The 16,188-nt window shown below is 47.1% G+C and overlaps 2 protein-coding genes across 4 annotated transcripts in view; one reads left to right on the plus strand and one right to left on the minus strand.

The window, feature by feature from the left end:
• Positions 1 to 13,019: 13,019 nt before the first annotated feature.
• LOC146543397 (uncharacterized) lies at positions 13,020 to 13,838 on the minus strand. Its single transcript, XM_085235976.1, has one exon. It carries the CDS (start codon positions 13,836 to 13,838, stop codon positions 13,170 to 13,172), a length of 669 nt encoding a protein of 222 aa, XP_085092102.1. The 3' UTR covers positions 13,020 to 13,169.
• Positions 13,839 to 15,564: 1,726 nt separating this feature from the next.
• IARS1 (isoleucyl-tRNA synthetase 1) overlaps positions 15,565 to 16,188 on the plus strand; it is a 95,303-nt gene continuing 94,679 nt past the window's right edge. For all 3 annotated transcript variants that reach the window (XM_019620004.3, XM_010718400.4, XM_085236207.1), the window contains exon 1: positions 15,565 to 15,695. The gene's annotated coding sequence lies outside the window, so the exon portion shown is untranslated. The remainder of the gene's footprint in view (positions 15,696 to 16,188) is intronic.

Below are 16,188 nucleotides of genomic sequence, written 5' to 3' on the forward strand. Positions count from 1 at the left end.
CAGTGTAGTAAAGCTGTATTAATCTTTCCTGTCGTGTTGCTACCCAAAGAAATTGTTTTGTACTCACTGGTCATGGGAGACCTTGTCCCAGCTCTGCAAGATGGAAAAAAAGTTTGAAACATACCTTTGAAAATTGCAAGCAGCTATATTTGGGACATGGAGGTCTGAGGAGCTTTCATATATATTTTCTACAGAGAATTCCCATATTTTCTGTATTGAATGGAGGTTATGTAACTGTTTTAAATCCCACTGTTAACATATTAGGTTACGGGAATCTTTCCACTTAAGTGAGCAAACACAGGAGAGTGTTTATGTAACTGAAGATCTGCAACTGCCAATAGAATTAATTAGGAGAAGAATAATTAGGCAAATAGTAGTGTCCAAATGGTCCCAATGGAAAGATGTATTGTAATCCCACTAGAAATCTCATTAATGTTGTTTGTGTTGAGCTGTGCCTTTTACCATACCACAGAGGAAGGCAAATGTGGAAAGAGCTCAGTGGGGTGTCAGTGGGGTATGATAAAGAAACAATATCAAGGTTTTAAACTGTCTAATCTCATTACTGTCATTTGGTCCTGGCTGCAACTCCAATATCTGCTTAAAAGTGTTTCTTGAATGAATGAGCCACTTGTGGCCAAATAGGTACAAAAGAAAAAATTCAGTTTGGGACTTGTTACAGAATTGTTGCTTCATGTATCAGAAACAGGTTATCCCTTATGCCAAGCAGATGACTGAATAAAAAATGAGACAACACTTATTTCAAACGTTTTTTGCTCAAATTCAACAGCTTACTCATTAAAAAAAAAAAAAAAGTTAGCAAGCATATGATCTAGACCTTTCATTGTAATGTTAATCAGGCTGAAATATAAGGAAGCTCATTCTGACATTTTGTTCCAGTTACAAAACTGCAATTGGATACAAGTATACTTCTGTATGAAAGCCATAGAATAGCTGGCTTTTCAATCTGCATCATGAAAAGGCATTGATGCACATTGCTAAGAAAGCCCTCAGGTTTTTGGGATCTGTAAGGGACAAAGAACTTAGGAGAGAACACAATCTTAGCAGCATCCACTTTCTTGACCAGTGTATTTTGGGACCTGGGTCTATATGGACATTCCTCTCTAATTCAAAGATTAATGAGCAACGTATTTGTGGTAAAGTAGTCTCTTTGGTTCCTGGTCTGTGGTAGCAGTGTCTGTGATTTGTCAGCAGGGGCAATATCTTGGTTCTCTGTGGTAAGCACAGGTGGGAAGGTCGGGTTTTCAGACTGCAGGGAGTTGTGCACTGCCTTGTTGCTGTAACAGAGATGAGTTTTTCTTATTATTTTCACTTCTTTTGAAATCTTATCTTTTTTAGTTCTTTTGCACATTACTGTATTTTGCTCTACAGCACTGTGCAGTACAGAGTGCATGTTTCAGGCTTGTTTCATAGGCACACTGAGGTGGTGTATTAGAGGAAGCAATACATACGGTGAGAGTGTCTTCTGTGAAAACGTAGCAGTAAAACCAAAGCATTTTACAAGCAGTCATTCAGAGCTTGCAGAGAGAAGCCTTGTACCGTTTTGAAGAATGTATCTGAGGCCTGGAGGGGTTGGGGAAGCTGCTTAAGGATCACGAGTGTCATCTGTAGCAATGCTAGCAATACAGACTGTCCTGCACAACTCCGCTTTCCGACAGCATTAGAATGGTAGCCTTCATTCCTCTACCAGTGAGCTACAGCACCTTTTGGGTTTGAACTGCTAACAGGATTTTGTTCCTTTCTTTCTGATAAGAAAGAACAAGCTAGAAGCTGAGTAATGTGTGATGTAGTGAATGTGTTTTATTTTTAGTGAATAGTAAATGAATCCGCATTAAAATATTGTAGACCAACAACTTTGGAAACCAAAGCCTCTTTTTGTCGGAGTGAAAGTTTACAAGAACTGTTGTCTGCATTTTGTAATTACTTACTCTCCCCCATTGGATGTAGTTGCTGTTTTTCTAATTAGCTTAGTTTCCTGTTACAGCAGCAGCTGTGGATAAATACCAGTCAAGCCACAGCCTCTTTTTCATATGAATTTTTAAAAATGTGTCTATAAAATATTCACTGGCTCTGAATTCCTGGAGCCATATTCAGGCACACATATAGCTTGTTTAGTGAAAGGAAAGCGACATCCAAATGAGATTTCTGCAACTCTTCCTGAAGGCAGGAGGTATGAAAGCAGAGTACAGAGAAGAAATAGAAGCAGTTGCCTTACTGTGAGTCTTGGAACATGGTCTGAGTACATGACCATGGATGCTGAATTTGTTGCAGTTTATCAGCTAACCAATGAATGTAGTATTAGTGGCAAAGCCTTTCTTTTGGTGCTTTCTAAACACAGCCCTTTTGTAGTCTTCTCTAGAACTTCTAGGAGGAGAAGTGTACAACGTGCAATGAATGAGCAGCAAAGCTGGTGCTTCGGAATGGATTTGGCTGTGATGTACAGCCCAGAGCTATACTTTTGCACTTGCAGCATGTGCTGCAGTTAAATCCAGTATGTCTGGGGAGCACTGAACACCTACATTAGAGATACAGCAACTGTGACAGATGTGCAACAGCTCTGATGCATATCCAAATTACCAGTTGCTGTGCAAACACTGCACTGTTAGAAAACGGCTGCTTCTCTCTCTAATATTCTTGAACAAACGGCATGAATGCATTGCACAGCACAAGCATGACTGAGGCCTGTGCTTTCAGGACTTGGCAAGATTTACTGGCATGAAGGATTTCTTCACAGCTAACATGTGCTGAACACAGATTTTGCCTCTCGTGTTTACAGGAATGGGGTATTTGTAGTGTTCATGGTCAGAACTGTATTGCAGTACATAGCCCTGCTTCCACACCTGAACGTCTTCCAATTCATGTCTTTAACAGTCAAACGCTGATGCTCTGCTTCTTGGGGAGGTGCTGTACTGAAGGGACTCTCAAAAAAGCATCACCCTCACGTGTCTTGCTAAGTGAATTCATAGGAGCCTGGCTTCATTAAGCTCAGGGCTGCTGGGTAGTGTTCTGTCTTCCTTGTCTGCCTCTTACAGCATGAGTCAATTTAGATGAGTCAAATTAATAATCAAAGATGTAATGACTTAAAAATACGACTCTGCCTGAGGTAGCGGAGTAGTGCTGGCTCATTGTTTCCACCCTGGACATAAAAAGAGAGGATATGGCCCGTTAGAGACAGGGTGGGGAGCTGCCCTGGGGACTGGTCTGGGTGGGACCTGGGGCAGCTAGGCCAGAATAGGAAGCTGATGTTATGGCTTTTATTAAGTTCAAATTCAAAAATAGCTGAAAGCCAACCCCTCTCCTAGTTCTGATTGGAAGTTTTTTTTTTTTTCTTTTCAAGGGAGACTTAATTGTTTCTTGTTCTTATTTAACTAGGTTACATTGATGTTGACTTTTAGCATAGCTCATGCTTTTTATTCTCCTTTCTACTTCTTTTTCCCCAGTAATAAAAGTTGAAGGATGTCAATCAAGATGGGGACTGAGCTGCAGGGGAAGCAAACTGCTCACCCTTTCCACTTGTCTGCTCTGCTGGGTCCTGGTGCCATGTCTTCTCAACACGATGTAGTGATATACAGATATCATGTTAGAACCCCAAACTCTTCAAAATAACATCCAGTAGATTAGGAAACACTGATCCAATGAACAAAAATCAGGTCACCTCTTAGAATAATTTGCAAATCTCATGCAAGCAGTTAGCTAAAATTAGAGACCGAGTAAGTCTTCTGTTTGTGTTACCTCCCTAAACAAGGAAAATTCCAGCCTGAAACTGAGCTATAATACATGTAGTCACCTTGGTGATTGGGCAGGTGTTTAATTGGTGTGATTGGTGTTCACAGATGAACAAAATTTGTGCCGTGCAAATTTGCTATAATTTTCCTAAAGCTTTATGTCTCTGCATTCAGTAATGGGCAACATGCAGACATAGCATTTGAAAAGTTCATGCAACAGGTTGTTTTTCTCCAGATTCTCTCCTTTCAGAAACACTGTGCAGTTAGGGTATATTTTGGAGAGATGAGATGTTGATGCGTGAAGTCTTTTCTAATAGTGGTTTTGGCCACTTTGTGTACAAAGCAAAGCAGAGCCGTAGTTTAAAGATGAGTAGGATTAGACATGGTTTGTCTGTACTCCAAAAATTGATTTATGGAGATCTCTAATTCTAGCAGGCACTACTCTGTACTGGTAGGCCATCATAACTAATATGAACATAAACTAAGATGAATGCAAGTTTGCTCACCTAATGGATCTTATTATAAATGAAGAAGTTGGCTTATGCTACAGTTTTGATTTAAAGCTTTTCGGAGGGGGCATTGTATTGGTTCAGCATGTTTATTGTAAGTAGTCAAATATAAATATCTAGCTCCACTTTCCTTTTACACTACTTCACAACAATGCTGTTTCTTCCGTCAGTTTCTGTATTTCCTGAGTATGGGAGCAATATTGTTACACGATGAAAAGTATGTTGCAGTAGAGATCAAGGGGTTGGAAATGGAATGCAAGAATGGATTTATTTTAAAAAGAAAAAAAAAATAGTAATTGTCTATTCTTTGAGAAACGAGTTCTGTGCACTCCTGTACAGCCTTGGAAAGCTCTCAGGTAGTGACTGACAGATCCAGTGATGAGGCAGAAAAAGGCTATGCAAATTCTCTCCCAGTTAATACATTTTTTTCCTGATCCACATCAAAAAACAGGAGAATCTGGGAGAACCAAACACAGAGGATGGAGAGCTGTTATTGTAAAGAGACCAAGCTAGTCCTGTCAAGTGCAGACGCAGCTCCTACTGGCTTTGGTAGGAGTTATGTTCATGTCAAAGCAGAATCAGGCCCAAAATGTTATTGTATGGCTGTGGTAGCACTCGTGTAGACCTGCCTTGCATAAGGTTAGGCTATGAGACAATGCTAAAGCTTTTCTCTCCTAAGTGTCTGTGTAAAAAATGAGTAATAGTTCATAGTGGCCTTAGAATAGCTCTGTGCTTTTAAAAATTATTGAATGTTTGTAGAGCTTCCTGTATGAAGTGTCTGAGGAATGGTAAAAAGTCCCAGAACAGTAGAATGGGGGGTGTATAAATTGAAACTAGTAGGCAATTGCCTTAAAAGAAAGTACTTTGCACAGCAGATTACTTGCCCCAGGAAGAGAGTGTAGGGATGGATTGTATACACTGGTTCAAAAAATGCCAGGGTTCAATCAGGACTTTGTGATTATGGATATCCTGCATGCCCAACCTGCTAGTTTTATGATTTTATTGCCTTCTTTTTTAATGTTAAAACAAACAAACAAACAAAACAAAACAAAAAAAAAACCTTTTGCTAAATGCATTAAATATTCTGTATTTTTTAATATATGGTCCAAGACAATTCCTCTTCACTCAGTGCAGCCCAGGCACGCCCAGAGGTTGGGCAGTACTCCAAGTGATGAGCAGGCTGGGAGGTGGATAACTACACTGATGAGTGTGTGTCACGTGGACATACTACACCAAGAAGAAAGTGATCAAGTCTCTATCTCCCAAACTTAGTAACTGTAGCTGTGGATCTTAATGACAAGGATTATGGATAAAAAGGGCCAACGTTGTCTGTGGGAGTGACGTGAATTCACAATCTGAAACTCAGTGATTATAACCATCGCAGTAAACATCACTGTGCTCTACTTAATTTATATGTGATTAGATGGTAACATTTTCAGTTGCTTTAGTGTCAGTCATAGGTGCATGTCACCTTCCTTTTTTGAAAAGAGACAGTAATCTAGATTGATCTATTATCTATTAACAAAATTGCATGAATACTATCATTATAACAGTATACAGCTTTCAGAAAGGATAGCACCTTTCTGTGTGTACTTGTAAAGCTTCGCTCTGTAAATACTACAAGATACAGAATAATAACATTTGTTCAAATGTTTTGAAATACATTTATTATTGATTTTTTTTTTTTTCTTTTCTAGCCTTCTGTTATGGACCATGTGTCCTGTATAACAGGAGCCAAGAGAGGCCTTGAGGTCTCAAAGGTAGGAAATACCAATATTTCTGTTCAGAAGAGGAAGAAATAGGCTGAAGCTGTATTAAAGAAAGCAGTGTGATCTCTACCTTTATTGGACAGGAAGGAACCCACAAAAGACAGTTCCCTCACATCTGTTTGTTCATGGAGATCTCAGTGGGAGTTCATCCATTATAAAACACCAGATTTAGTTCTCAGTTTGTTTTTCTTCTGAGTCATTTTTCTGTCATCAGTGAGGGATAAACTCATGATAAAGAATTATAATAAAAATATTGAAAATAATTCAACCACCGGGCATAAGTATATTGGAAAACAAGCTTTGGTCGTCTTGCTGGTAAGAATGATAGATTTTAGCTGGAACTATAATATGTACTGCATTTTTTTCCCCAGTCTGATGTTGTAGTGATAGGACTGTAATACAATAGAAAATATCATCCTCCTTGAGGCTTGTCAAATCATATAACATTTTTTTTTTTTAATGTATAATTGTATTAATAAGGAATACTGGTGAAGTATTAGTAACTTTATTTTTCCTCTTGGATTTTTCACATTTGGAAGCACGTACTTGGTTTAACAATTTGCTGAGCTTAGTACATAGAAGTCAGTGAGCATAACTTGACACCTACATTCAGTTAACCAGAGGAAATGTTTCACTTAGCAAAATTTCAGCATTTGAAATATTCCTTCCTAATACTGAATCTAAGATCTTTTTCTTCCTAAATTACTTTTAGTAGCTTTTTCTTCAGAGATGAGATTGGCAGCCATTACATGAAATAGGGAAGATGTTTAACTCATTGCAATTGATCTTATAGTAAAACAAATTACAAATGAAATAACTTTTGGTTACAGTGAAGTAATATAAGTTATGTAAGATGACCTTTTTTAGAAACGTAATATATAAGTATAAACTTAATATAAGATGCCTGAAATTTAATAAGACAAGATGCAGAGACTAAGCTTTTAGACATTAATTTTTTAGATGGTATCAGTGACTCTCATAGAACAGCTGATTAGAAAGTCTGCAAGAGTGACAACCCTTGCTGTAATTCTGTGTAAACCACAGGATTGACCAATGTGAGAAGCAGATGATTAGGCTAGAATTCTTCAGTCAAGATAGAAACAAGTCAAGAGGCAGAGGCTGGAGTTTCTCAGGGTCAGTGCTGGGACTGGTGCTCTTTAACATCTTCACTGAGCACATCAACAGTGGGATCAGGTGCACCCTTAGTAGTTTGCAGATGATACCAAGCTGTGTGGTGCAGTCAACACGCCTGAGGGATGGGATGCCATCCAGAGAGGCCTCTACAGGCTGAGCAGTGAGCCCAGGTGAACCTCATGAGGTTCCACAAAGCCAAGTGCAAAGTCTGCACCCCACTATCAGTACAAGCTGGGGGATGTAAGGATGGAGAACAGCCTTGCTGGAAAGGACTTATGTGCTGGTGGATGGCAGCTGGAAGTGAGCCAGCAGTGTGTCCTCACAGCCCATACCATGGGCTGCATCCAAAGAGTGTGTCCAGCAGAGCAGGGAGGTGATCCTGTCGCTCTGCTCTGCAACATCTCACCTGGAGTTTGTGTCCAGATGGGGAGTCCTCAGCACAGGAGAGATGTGGACCTGTTGGAGAGTGTCCAGAGGGCACAAATGATCCCAGGGATGGAGCACCTCCCTATGAGGACAGGCTGAGAGCTGAGGCTGTGCAGCTCGGGGAAAGGAAGGCTGCAGGGAGATCCGAGAGGGCTGTAAGAAGAAAGGGGACAGACTCTTCAGCAGGACAAGGGGAAATGGTTTCAAACTGAATGATTGGATGTAAGGAAGAAGTTATTACAATGAGGATGGCAGTGGCACAGGTTGCCCTACAGACACCCTGCTCAGACTGGGGGGCTCTGAGCACTGATGGAGCTGTGGGTGTCCCTGCTTATTGCAGGGGATTGGACCTGATGGCCTTTAGGGGTCCCTTCCAACTCAGATGATTCTATGATTCTGTAAGTTGTTAGTGAGACAGATAAACAGTCTGTTCACTGTCTTTTCTAATAAAATAGTTTTGGAGATATTGCGTAAGCCTTACGGGAGCCAGCGTGTGCACTTCATGCAATGCACTGTAGATCTGTGAAGCTTATTTCCCAAAGGATATCAAAGCTCTTTATGTGTGAAAGAGTGACTCCCACATCTGACTGGGAAGGTTCCTCCAGAGGAAAGTAGTTTCCATCTGGAAGAGCATTTGGGGAAACAATGGTACCCTTTCCCTAAACTTCTTTAGTTGCTTTTCTGTATTGTTTATCCAATTACTGTTCCACTACCATGTGAAGCAGTTTGCATTTTCCATGGAGGTGATCTCTCCCTGCTCCATCCATGTCTATATTAAGTATCCCAATGAAACAAACTGCACAGACCCAAGTCAAACAATTGTTTCTCTGATGTTTCCCAAAGCGTGGACACATTACTCTATAAATGGCAGAAGAAATATTCAGATATGGTATGGAAGCTGGTCTGGATTTGGAAGCAGCATACTTTTGTCAGTATGGTGCTCTTTTTGGGGTAGTTAGGGAGAGGAATTGAGTTACAGAGCTCATTTGTGGAGAGAGAAAGGGGCTGAGCAGGATAATTAGGAAATGCTGGTCCAGACATGTCTCAGTGATAATAACAGAGAGGAAAAAGTTGACTTTGTGCCGTTAACTTGGCAGCAGATAGCACTGCTGCACTGACTCGTTTGGTGAGGAAAGATGAGTATTACATTTTTTACCACTGATTTGACTCCTGCAAGAACCTCTGAATGGCAAAATTGGTGTTATTACCATGACATGCTGGGGCCTCCTGCTGCTGAAACAAAGCTCCTTGACTCAATTTCCAGTTGGACTGGGCTCACAAGTGCAGTGTGCAGGGCTGGTGGGGGTCAGTGCTTTGCTGACTGAAGCACACTACGGTTCCTAACATGAGCGAGATGCTTGGGCATGCCAGGAGGAGGCTTTTTGTTCTTTTTCTTTCCCTTGGCAGAAGTTGCTGGCTTATGTTTAAAAGAGCTGTTCTGGAGCTTGGAATTTTAATTATTTTTGAATCAACTTTTGGACGATTGTTGCTATTAAACAAAGGAATCATCTTCTGGAAAGGACTGTAGTAAATCAGATAGCAAATAATAAAAATGTGGGTTCATATTTAACAAATTAATTCCATGTGATGGACTAAGTCTAACATCAACTTCCATAAATGCCATTACATTTTGCCCTAATGCTCAGCTGGCTTCTTGGGATGGATGTCTGTATGGAGGTTTACAAGGAGCTATCTGAATGATGTGCAATCCTTGGAAACTACAGCTCCTCTGCAAGAGAAATGTGTCAAGAAAGATCCCCCCAAACTTACCATTTGCATGTCACTTTCTGCAGGCCACAAAAGTCTCCTCTCCCTTATAACAATGTATGCACATTCGTACAAAAGAGCAAAATGACTCCCAACTGTACAGCAACAAAAATCCAGTGATTTACTGACTTGATGTACAAGATGGCAGAACACAGTATGGTTCTGTTTGTAACAGAATTTCTTTATGAGATGTGTGGCTATAAAAATATATATTGTAGTGAAGTTAGTTATTTGAAATAGGTGGAAATATTTCTAAATAATACAGCAGTTTTTATAACGTACTTACTGCTGGATGGACACGGTAACTCTCAGCACAAATGTGTTTTCCAACTGATAATACTTCTTCTCTACCTTTCCTTCTACAAGTGTCAGTGTTTGGTGTTTCACTGTAATGTGATCTGATAGATCACTGTGCCAATCAAATCAGTCTTGTCAAAGCAAAAAGTATTGCAGAGTAAGCAATTAGGATTCAAAATACATAATAAATTCAGCCCAATAATAGCACTGATCCACTCGAGAACTATACCTGTAGTTTTGTGACCTGCTTTAGCACCTGTGTGTATGAACTGGATTTGAGTCAGTAGCACGAGAAATGGAAGCAGATGATGTGTGTGTAAAACGTGTCGTTGGGAAGCTTGTGAAGATGAATGAGTTTGTTGGCCACTGGGTTGATGATTGATCTCCTGAAATAGGAGCTTTTGTTTTTTTTCCCAGCTTTGATGTTGGCCAACTTTGTTATGCTGCGAATTTCAGCTTTGCTAAGCTTTCAAACTTAGCATTAAGGTGTTATTTGTGGTTGCATCCATTACGAGGCAGGTACTTGCCAAATGCTTAATAAACACATTTCATAACTAAAATGATAACGGAAGGAAACTTCAGTGAACTTATAAACAGGACATACCTAAGTGATATAAGTAATGCAACAGAACAAGGTCTGGAAATTAAGAGGATTAAGTATTGCCAACAAGACAAGTAAAACTATGTAAGGTGCAGTAAGAAATTGAGTGCGTGAGCATGGCAGTAAAGGGCAGTACCTGAGGACCCCTCACTGAACAAGTTTTGCTTGGTGTGTGGTGAAATATGTGCGTGCTCCGGCTCTGTATGGACTCAAAGGAAGAAGGGAGAATCCCATTTGTCTTCTCTCTTTCCCTCTGCTCTCCATGAAATCCTACCATGAGATGAGCAGACCCAAGCAGTGTGTGACAGTGCACTTGTGCAGAGCAGGGCAGTGCAGTCTGAATTGGTGGTGGATGCTGCAGGAAGGCAACAGGAAGGATGTTCTGGGCAGAGGGGTGCACTGATGTACCTCTGTGGCTTGAACAGGAAGGGCAAATTCATCTGTCTAGTGATGAGAATGTAGGACTTGCTTTGAAAATCTAAGGTATGTCTGTAATTCTGCCAGACAACACGGGGCCTGTAATTATTTCCCTATGCTATTCAGTTAATTTACACTTCTGATTTACTTTGCTTATGTTCAAGCAGATTCATGTTATAATGGAAATACAGCAGCAGCACTACAGAATGAAGGCCAAGTTTCAAATAAGTGTTCAGGAGTGAGTTTTTGTACTACCTGTTCAAATAGCAAGTGAGGGGAAAAAGAAACAACAGAACAAAACATGCATTCAAGCCATTAAATTAGCATGTTAGTGCAGAACTGGATTCATTAATGACATACAAGCATCCTGAAGTCCAAATCTTTGCAGTTTGTGTGGATGCAAACCCTGGTTCCTCTCACCTGTATGAGGTTTATCCCTCACCTCCTTCCCAGAAGGGCTTACCATGGAGTAAAGCTCCCAGCATAGGCATGACTGACACAAACCTGTTGTTGCCAGTAAGAGTGATGTTTAGCATGTAAGACGTTGTATTGTCTGAAATTCATCTGTGTGGGCCTATAAAAATAGCCATCAAATAGATGGCTTTTTCCCAATTAAATACACATATCATTAATGTAATGTGTTGCAGCTTCCTTCCCTAGGAAAATAGTACCTTTGGATGCTGTTTTTCATAGAATCATAGAATGGCCTGGGTTGAAAAGGACCACAATGATCACTGAGTTCCAACCCCCTGCTGTGTGCAGGTCGCCAACCAGCAGCCCAGGCTGCCCAGAGCCACGTCCAGCCTGGCCTTGAATGCCTGCAGGGATGGGGCATCCACAGCCTCCTTGGGCAACCTGTTCCAGTGCCTCACCACCCTCTGGGGGAAAAACTTCCTCCTTATACCCAACCTAAACCTCCCCTGTCTCAGTTTAACACCATTCCCCCTGTCCTATCACCACCCACCCTCACAAACAGCCGTTCCCCCTCCTGTTCATATGCTCCCTTCAAGTACTGGAAGGCCACACTGAGGTCTCCCCAGAGCTTTCTCTTCTCCACGCCAAACAAACCCAGTTCCCTCAACCTTTCCTCACAAGAGAGGTGCTCCCATTTTCACAGGACCATAACTGAAGAATTTCAGATCTCATAGATTCTGCTTGAAAATACGGTTTCCTTTGTAGGGATGAGGATTAACTTCTGTGTGTGTGTGATCACGAAGGGCGCTGTGTGCGTTTGGGCTCATGTCGGTTCTGACATCCAGCTCTGCTTTCATGGCTGTGCTCTAGAGGAGGGGCAGCAAATTCTCCCAGCTCCGCAGCCTGCACACATCACCCCTTTATGTGGTGGAAAAAAACAAGGCATGCTGCAGTCCTCCGGGAGCTGAAGGGAAAACGGGTTCGGAAACAAAGATGGTATTGCAGCTCTGAGGGTCCTATAGCTGCGCCGTGGTTGGGGATGTGAGTAAGGACAGCCCCGCGGGATGAGCCCGGGGCTCTCCTGGCTCCAGCAGCGCAGCGGGGCACGGCCGTGGGGGAGAGGAGCACGAGCAGCCACTTCCACGGTCTGCTCCGTCCTTCCTGCCCTGGCGCCTGTAAGGGCAGCGTGTCCCCTCGCGGCGGCAGGCTGCGGGCACGGCACGTAACAGCCTGCTGCGGCCCCCCGATCCCATTCGCCGCTCTCTGCTCCTGTGGCAACAAGTTGCAAGAATGTTACCTGTTGCGTAAACCGCCGCTGTTAACTGTTTCACGTCGGTCTCGTTTGTACTGCCTCCCGGCTCTACTCTAGCCTGGTTTACGTGATCTGCTACCTTTATGATAAGTAAAACCCACGCACTTTAACCCTACCGCCTGCCCCATCTCTGCAGAGCTCTGCTCTGGGGCCGGGCAGTGCTGTTTAGGTGCTCGGATGCCCTTTAAGACATTTCTTTCTTTCTAAACGTTTTTCCCTCTGCTGGGGTTGGTAAAACAGCAAGGCTCCCTCGCTGTCGTAAGGCAGGCAGTTACAGAACGGCACAGCGGGGCAGGCGGCAGCTCGTGCAGCAAGTGCCACTTTGCTGCCTTTCCTCAGGGGATTCCTAACGCGTTGCAGAATCGGTGGCTCCGCTGTTCATCGCCGCACGGAGCCCTCTCTTCTCCCGCCGGCGTTGAGCGGAGTTCGGGAGGAGCGGTTCCATGGCCGAGGCGGGGCTGCGGGGCGCGGCGTTGCGCCGAGTCTCCGCTGCTCCCAATACGACCCCCCCCGCCCCAGCGTTCGCTCTTCGGGGGCAGCGCTCAGCCGGCAGTCCCCGCTGTGCCCCCCCCCCCCCCCCCCCGTCCCCCAAGCAAAGCACACTCAGCTCCCGGCTCGCCTGCAGAAAAGTTGTTTTTTTTTTTTTTATTTACAAGAGAGCCGCGGGAGCTCCCGCTGTTCGTCCACCCGCGCGGTACTGAAAGCGGCCGCTGCCTCCTGCCAAAAACGCGGAGAGGCGACCGAGAAATAAATAAAGCGCTGCCCGCGGCCCCGCCGGGCTCAGGCGATCCGGCTGCAGAACTCGAGGAAGTCCCTCTCCATGAAGAGTTCGCTCTCCAGCACATCGTCCTCGGAAGGGAAGTACTGCTGGCTCTCCTCCTGCGCCAGGAGAGGAGCTGTCGGCGGGGGCTCGGCCGGGCGGGGCGAAGCGTCCTCGGCGGTGCCCGTCAGCGCCCCGCGGGCGTTCTCCAGCACCCCCAGGTACGAGTCCATGTCCAGCGGGTCCATCTCGCAGTCCGACCCGCCGCTCTCGGTGCCCAACGAGTCCGAGCGCAGGTGCATCAGCTGGTACTTCTCCCGCATCAGGAACTGGTTGGTATTGCGGGGCGCCCGCATGCCCGGCGCCCGCCGGCCCAGCAAGTTGACGGGCCGCAGGGAGAGCAGCACCCGCGGCCGGTAGGGCCGGTGGCAGCGGCGGACGGCGCGGCAGCGCTGCTGCAGCTGCAAGGAGTGCTGCAGGTGGCTGTGCGTGCGGCTGCCCAGCAGCTTCCGCCACACGCCGGGCTGCCCGCCCCGCCGCCCGGGAGGCCACCGCGAGCGGCTGCCGCCCCGCCGCGCCTCGCCCTTCGGCAGCGGGCAGCCGGCGCCCGGCAGCCCCTCTCCGCGGGCGGGCGCCCAGCGGGGCCGCCGCGCTCCGCTCCACGCCGCCGGCTCCGCGCGTCGCAGCATCGCGGCCGCGCTCTCACATGCTCCCGTCCGCCGCCGGGACGGTCCGACTCTGACTCCGACGCCGCCCCTCCGCGCGGGTCCGCTCAGCCCCGGGCTCGGCTGCCTCTCCCCGGAGCCGTGCCGACGCTCTGTGCCGCCGCTCCGTGCCGCCTCCCCGCCGGCGGGGCCTCGCCGTCCACCTCTACCTTTTCACGATCCGCTCTGTTTTTTTCTTGAGCGGAGCCCGTCTGCAGCGCATAGCCTGGCCGAAGGGCTGCGGGCCGCGGGGCAGCTTGACTGGCGCTGAGCCGCCGCGGACAGACGCTCGGCCCGCTCCCACGCTGTCAGCGCTCCGCCGGGAAACGAGGAGCCGCGGCCGGGCCCGGCAGGAGCGCGGGGAACGCCTCGCACCGCACCCTCTGCCGCCGCCCCACGCCGACTGGCGGCGCGCACCCGCACAGCCCTACTTATAGCCTCCGGCGCAGTCCACGCCCCGTCGCCGCGGGGGTGCACGGAGGGGAGCACGGCCGCTCCCGATGCGGCCCGTCCTCCCGGCGCTCGCCGTCTACGAGCGGTGGTCGCGTGCCGCTCCGCTCCGCACCGCGCCGCGCATCTCCGTGCCGGCCGTTCCCGTCCGCCGAGCAGCCCGGGATCTGCCCGCACCCGCGGTCCGTTGGTTTGGCTCGGCGCTCGGGGAGCGTTATTTTGCTCGCCCGCTATTCGCGAATCCCTTTTGCGCTCGGTTCTTTGCGTAGCTGCCCTTTCCGCTGGCTCAGTGCTGGTACGCAAACTGCGTAAGCCGCCCCTGAGCGCTGGGCTGGATGGCTGCCGTGGTTCCGCGGGGAGGTGGTGCCTGGATCTCGGGGTTCCAAGTTCAGATGGAACTTGGAACCTTATTTTTGTCTTTCGACGTAGCCACTACACTCCTAAATATGTCTTCCTTATTCTGCCCGTCTTTGCAGTCATTTCGTTTATGAAAAATGAGCTCAGTGCTGTGTCCCAAGTGGTTTCCCTCAGGGCATGACAGAGAAAGGCTGCCGCTGCCATGTGGGCACCGTTTGTGACCAGGAAGTGCAAAACATCCGAGGATAACCCGAACCTTGTCAACAGCAATGTGCCAACGTTTTTCTATACGTTGTTGCTAAAGAGTATACACTTATAGCAGCATTTGCTTGAAGTCCCACTCGAAAATTATTCTCCATTTAAAACCCAGCGGCCTTAACATCGCGATGTGCTGTAAAACTGCAGTCTGTAACGGCAAGGTTTGGCATTGGCTGCAGTGATCCCGTCTGAGAAATGCCCCTTCTGGAGCCTCAAGGAGCCTCGTATCTCGTGTGCTAACAGATGTCCAGAGAGCTCACGGAGGGCTGCAAACCTGGGCGGTTGTGTTTTGTTTCCTGAGGAAGCCTGCGCTGCTTTGGGGCAAATATTCCAATGAAACTAACAGAAGCCGCTGTTAAATGAAAGGCTCCCCAAACGTAATATCCACCTGTGTTTACGGCAAGGAAAGCTTTCTGTGTACAGAATGGGTCTGCGGAGGTCGGATGAGTACAGGCAGTAACGTGATTTCTCCCAGTTTTTAGTTCTTTTTGCATACGGGATCTCATTTACAAGACGCTTTATTTTCGGATCAGAGCGCACCGCGCCATCTCGCCGCCAGGGGGCACTCGCTCCTCAGGACGGGCACAGCCCCTCCCGACCCCGCCCACTTCCCGCTGTTCCTAGGCGATGGGCACCACCAATGGTGAGCGGACTTACTGCGCTGTGCGCGTGTGCCGCGCGCTGATTGGCTGGCTGCGCCGCGTGCGCCTGCCGCCGCTTCCTGTCATGCCTGCGCGCGGGGTTGCATCAGCGCGGGCTGTGCGGCGGGGCGCTGAGGTGAGAAGAGAGGCGCGCTGATTGTTCCCCGCGACTCCGCGGGGCGCGTCGGGGCTGCGGAGGGGCCCCGCGGGCACTTCGTATAGGCGGGGCGGCCCCGCGGGCTTTTGCGGCGGCTGCTCGGCCGGCTCTGCTCCGTGAGGCCGCTGGCGGGGCCGCCTCCTCGGGCGCTGGAGCTGCGTGCGCCGTGCGGGTTCCTCCCGAGTGCTCGTGCGGCGTCTTGGCTTTCTCTGTCGTTCAGACAGAGGCGGTTATTGAGGGGCAACCGCTTCCCTTCCTGCAGAATGCGATGTTCATCGAGGCTTAGCTTAGCAGAACGAAGCAAACCGCCTTGCAGCGCGTTTGTGCCCTCAGCGTTCCCCTTCGGCGTGCTTTTCGGAGAGGGCAGAGGTGTGGGAAGGCGGCCTGAAGGCTGTTCTGTTTTCGGTGGTGACACGCAGGGAGCTGCTGTCGGGTCCCGCAGAGCCTCCCCCGCTGTTGTGGAGCAGTAGCG

This window comes from Meleagris gallopavo, chromosome 14, assembly GCF_905368555.1.
Source record: "Meleagris gallopavo chromosome 14, MGAL_WU_HG_1.1, whole genome shotgun sequence".
Taxonomy (NCBI): domain Eukaryota; kingdom Metazoa; phylum Chordata; class Aves; order Galliformes; family Phasianidae; genus Meleagris; species Meleagris gallopavo.

Excerpts from the sequence above, each read along its gene's own strand:
- LOC146543397 (XM_085235976.1), bottom strand. The coding sequence starts at position 13,838 with ATGCTGCGACGCGCGGAGCCGGCGGCGTGGAGCGGAGCGCGGCGGCCC.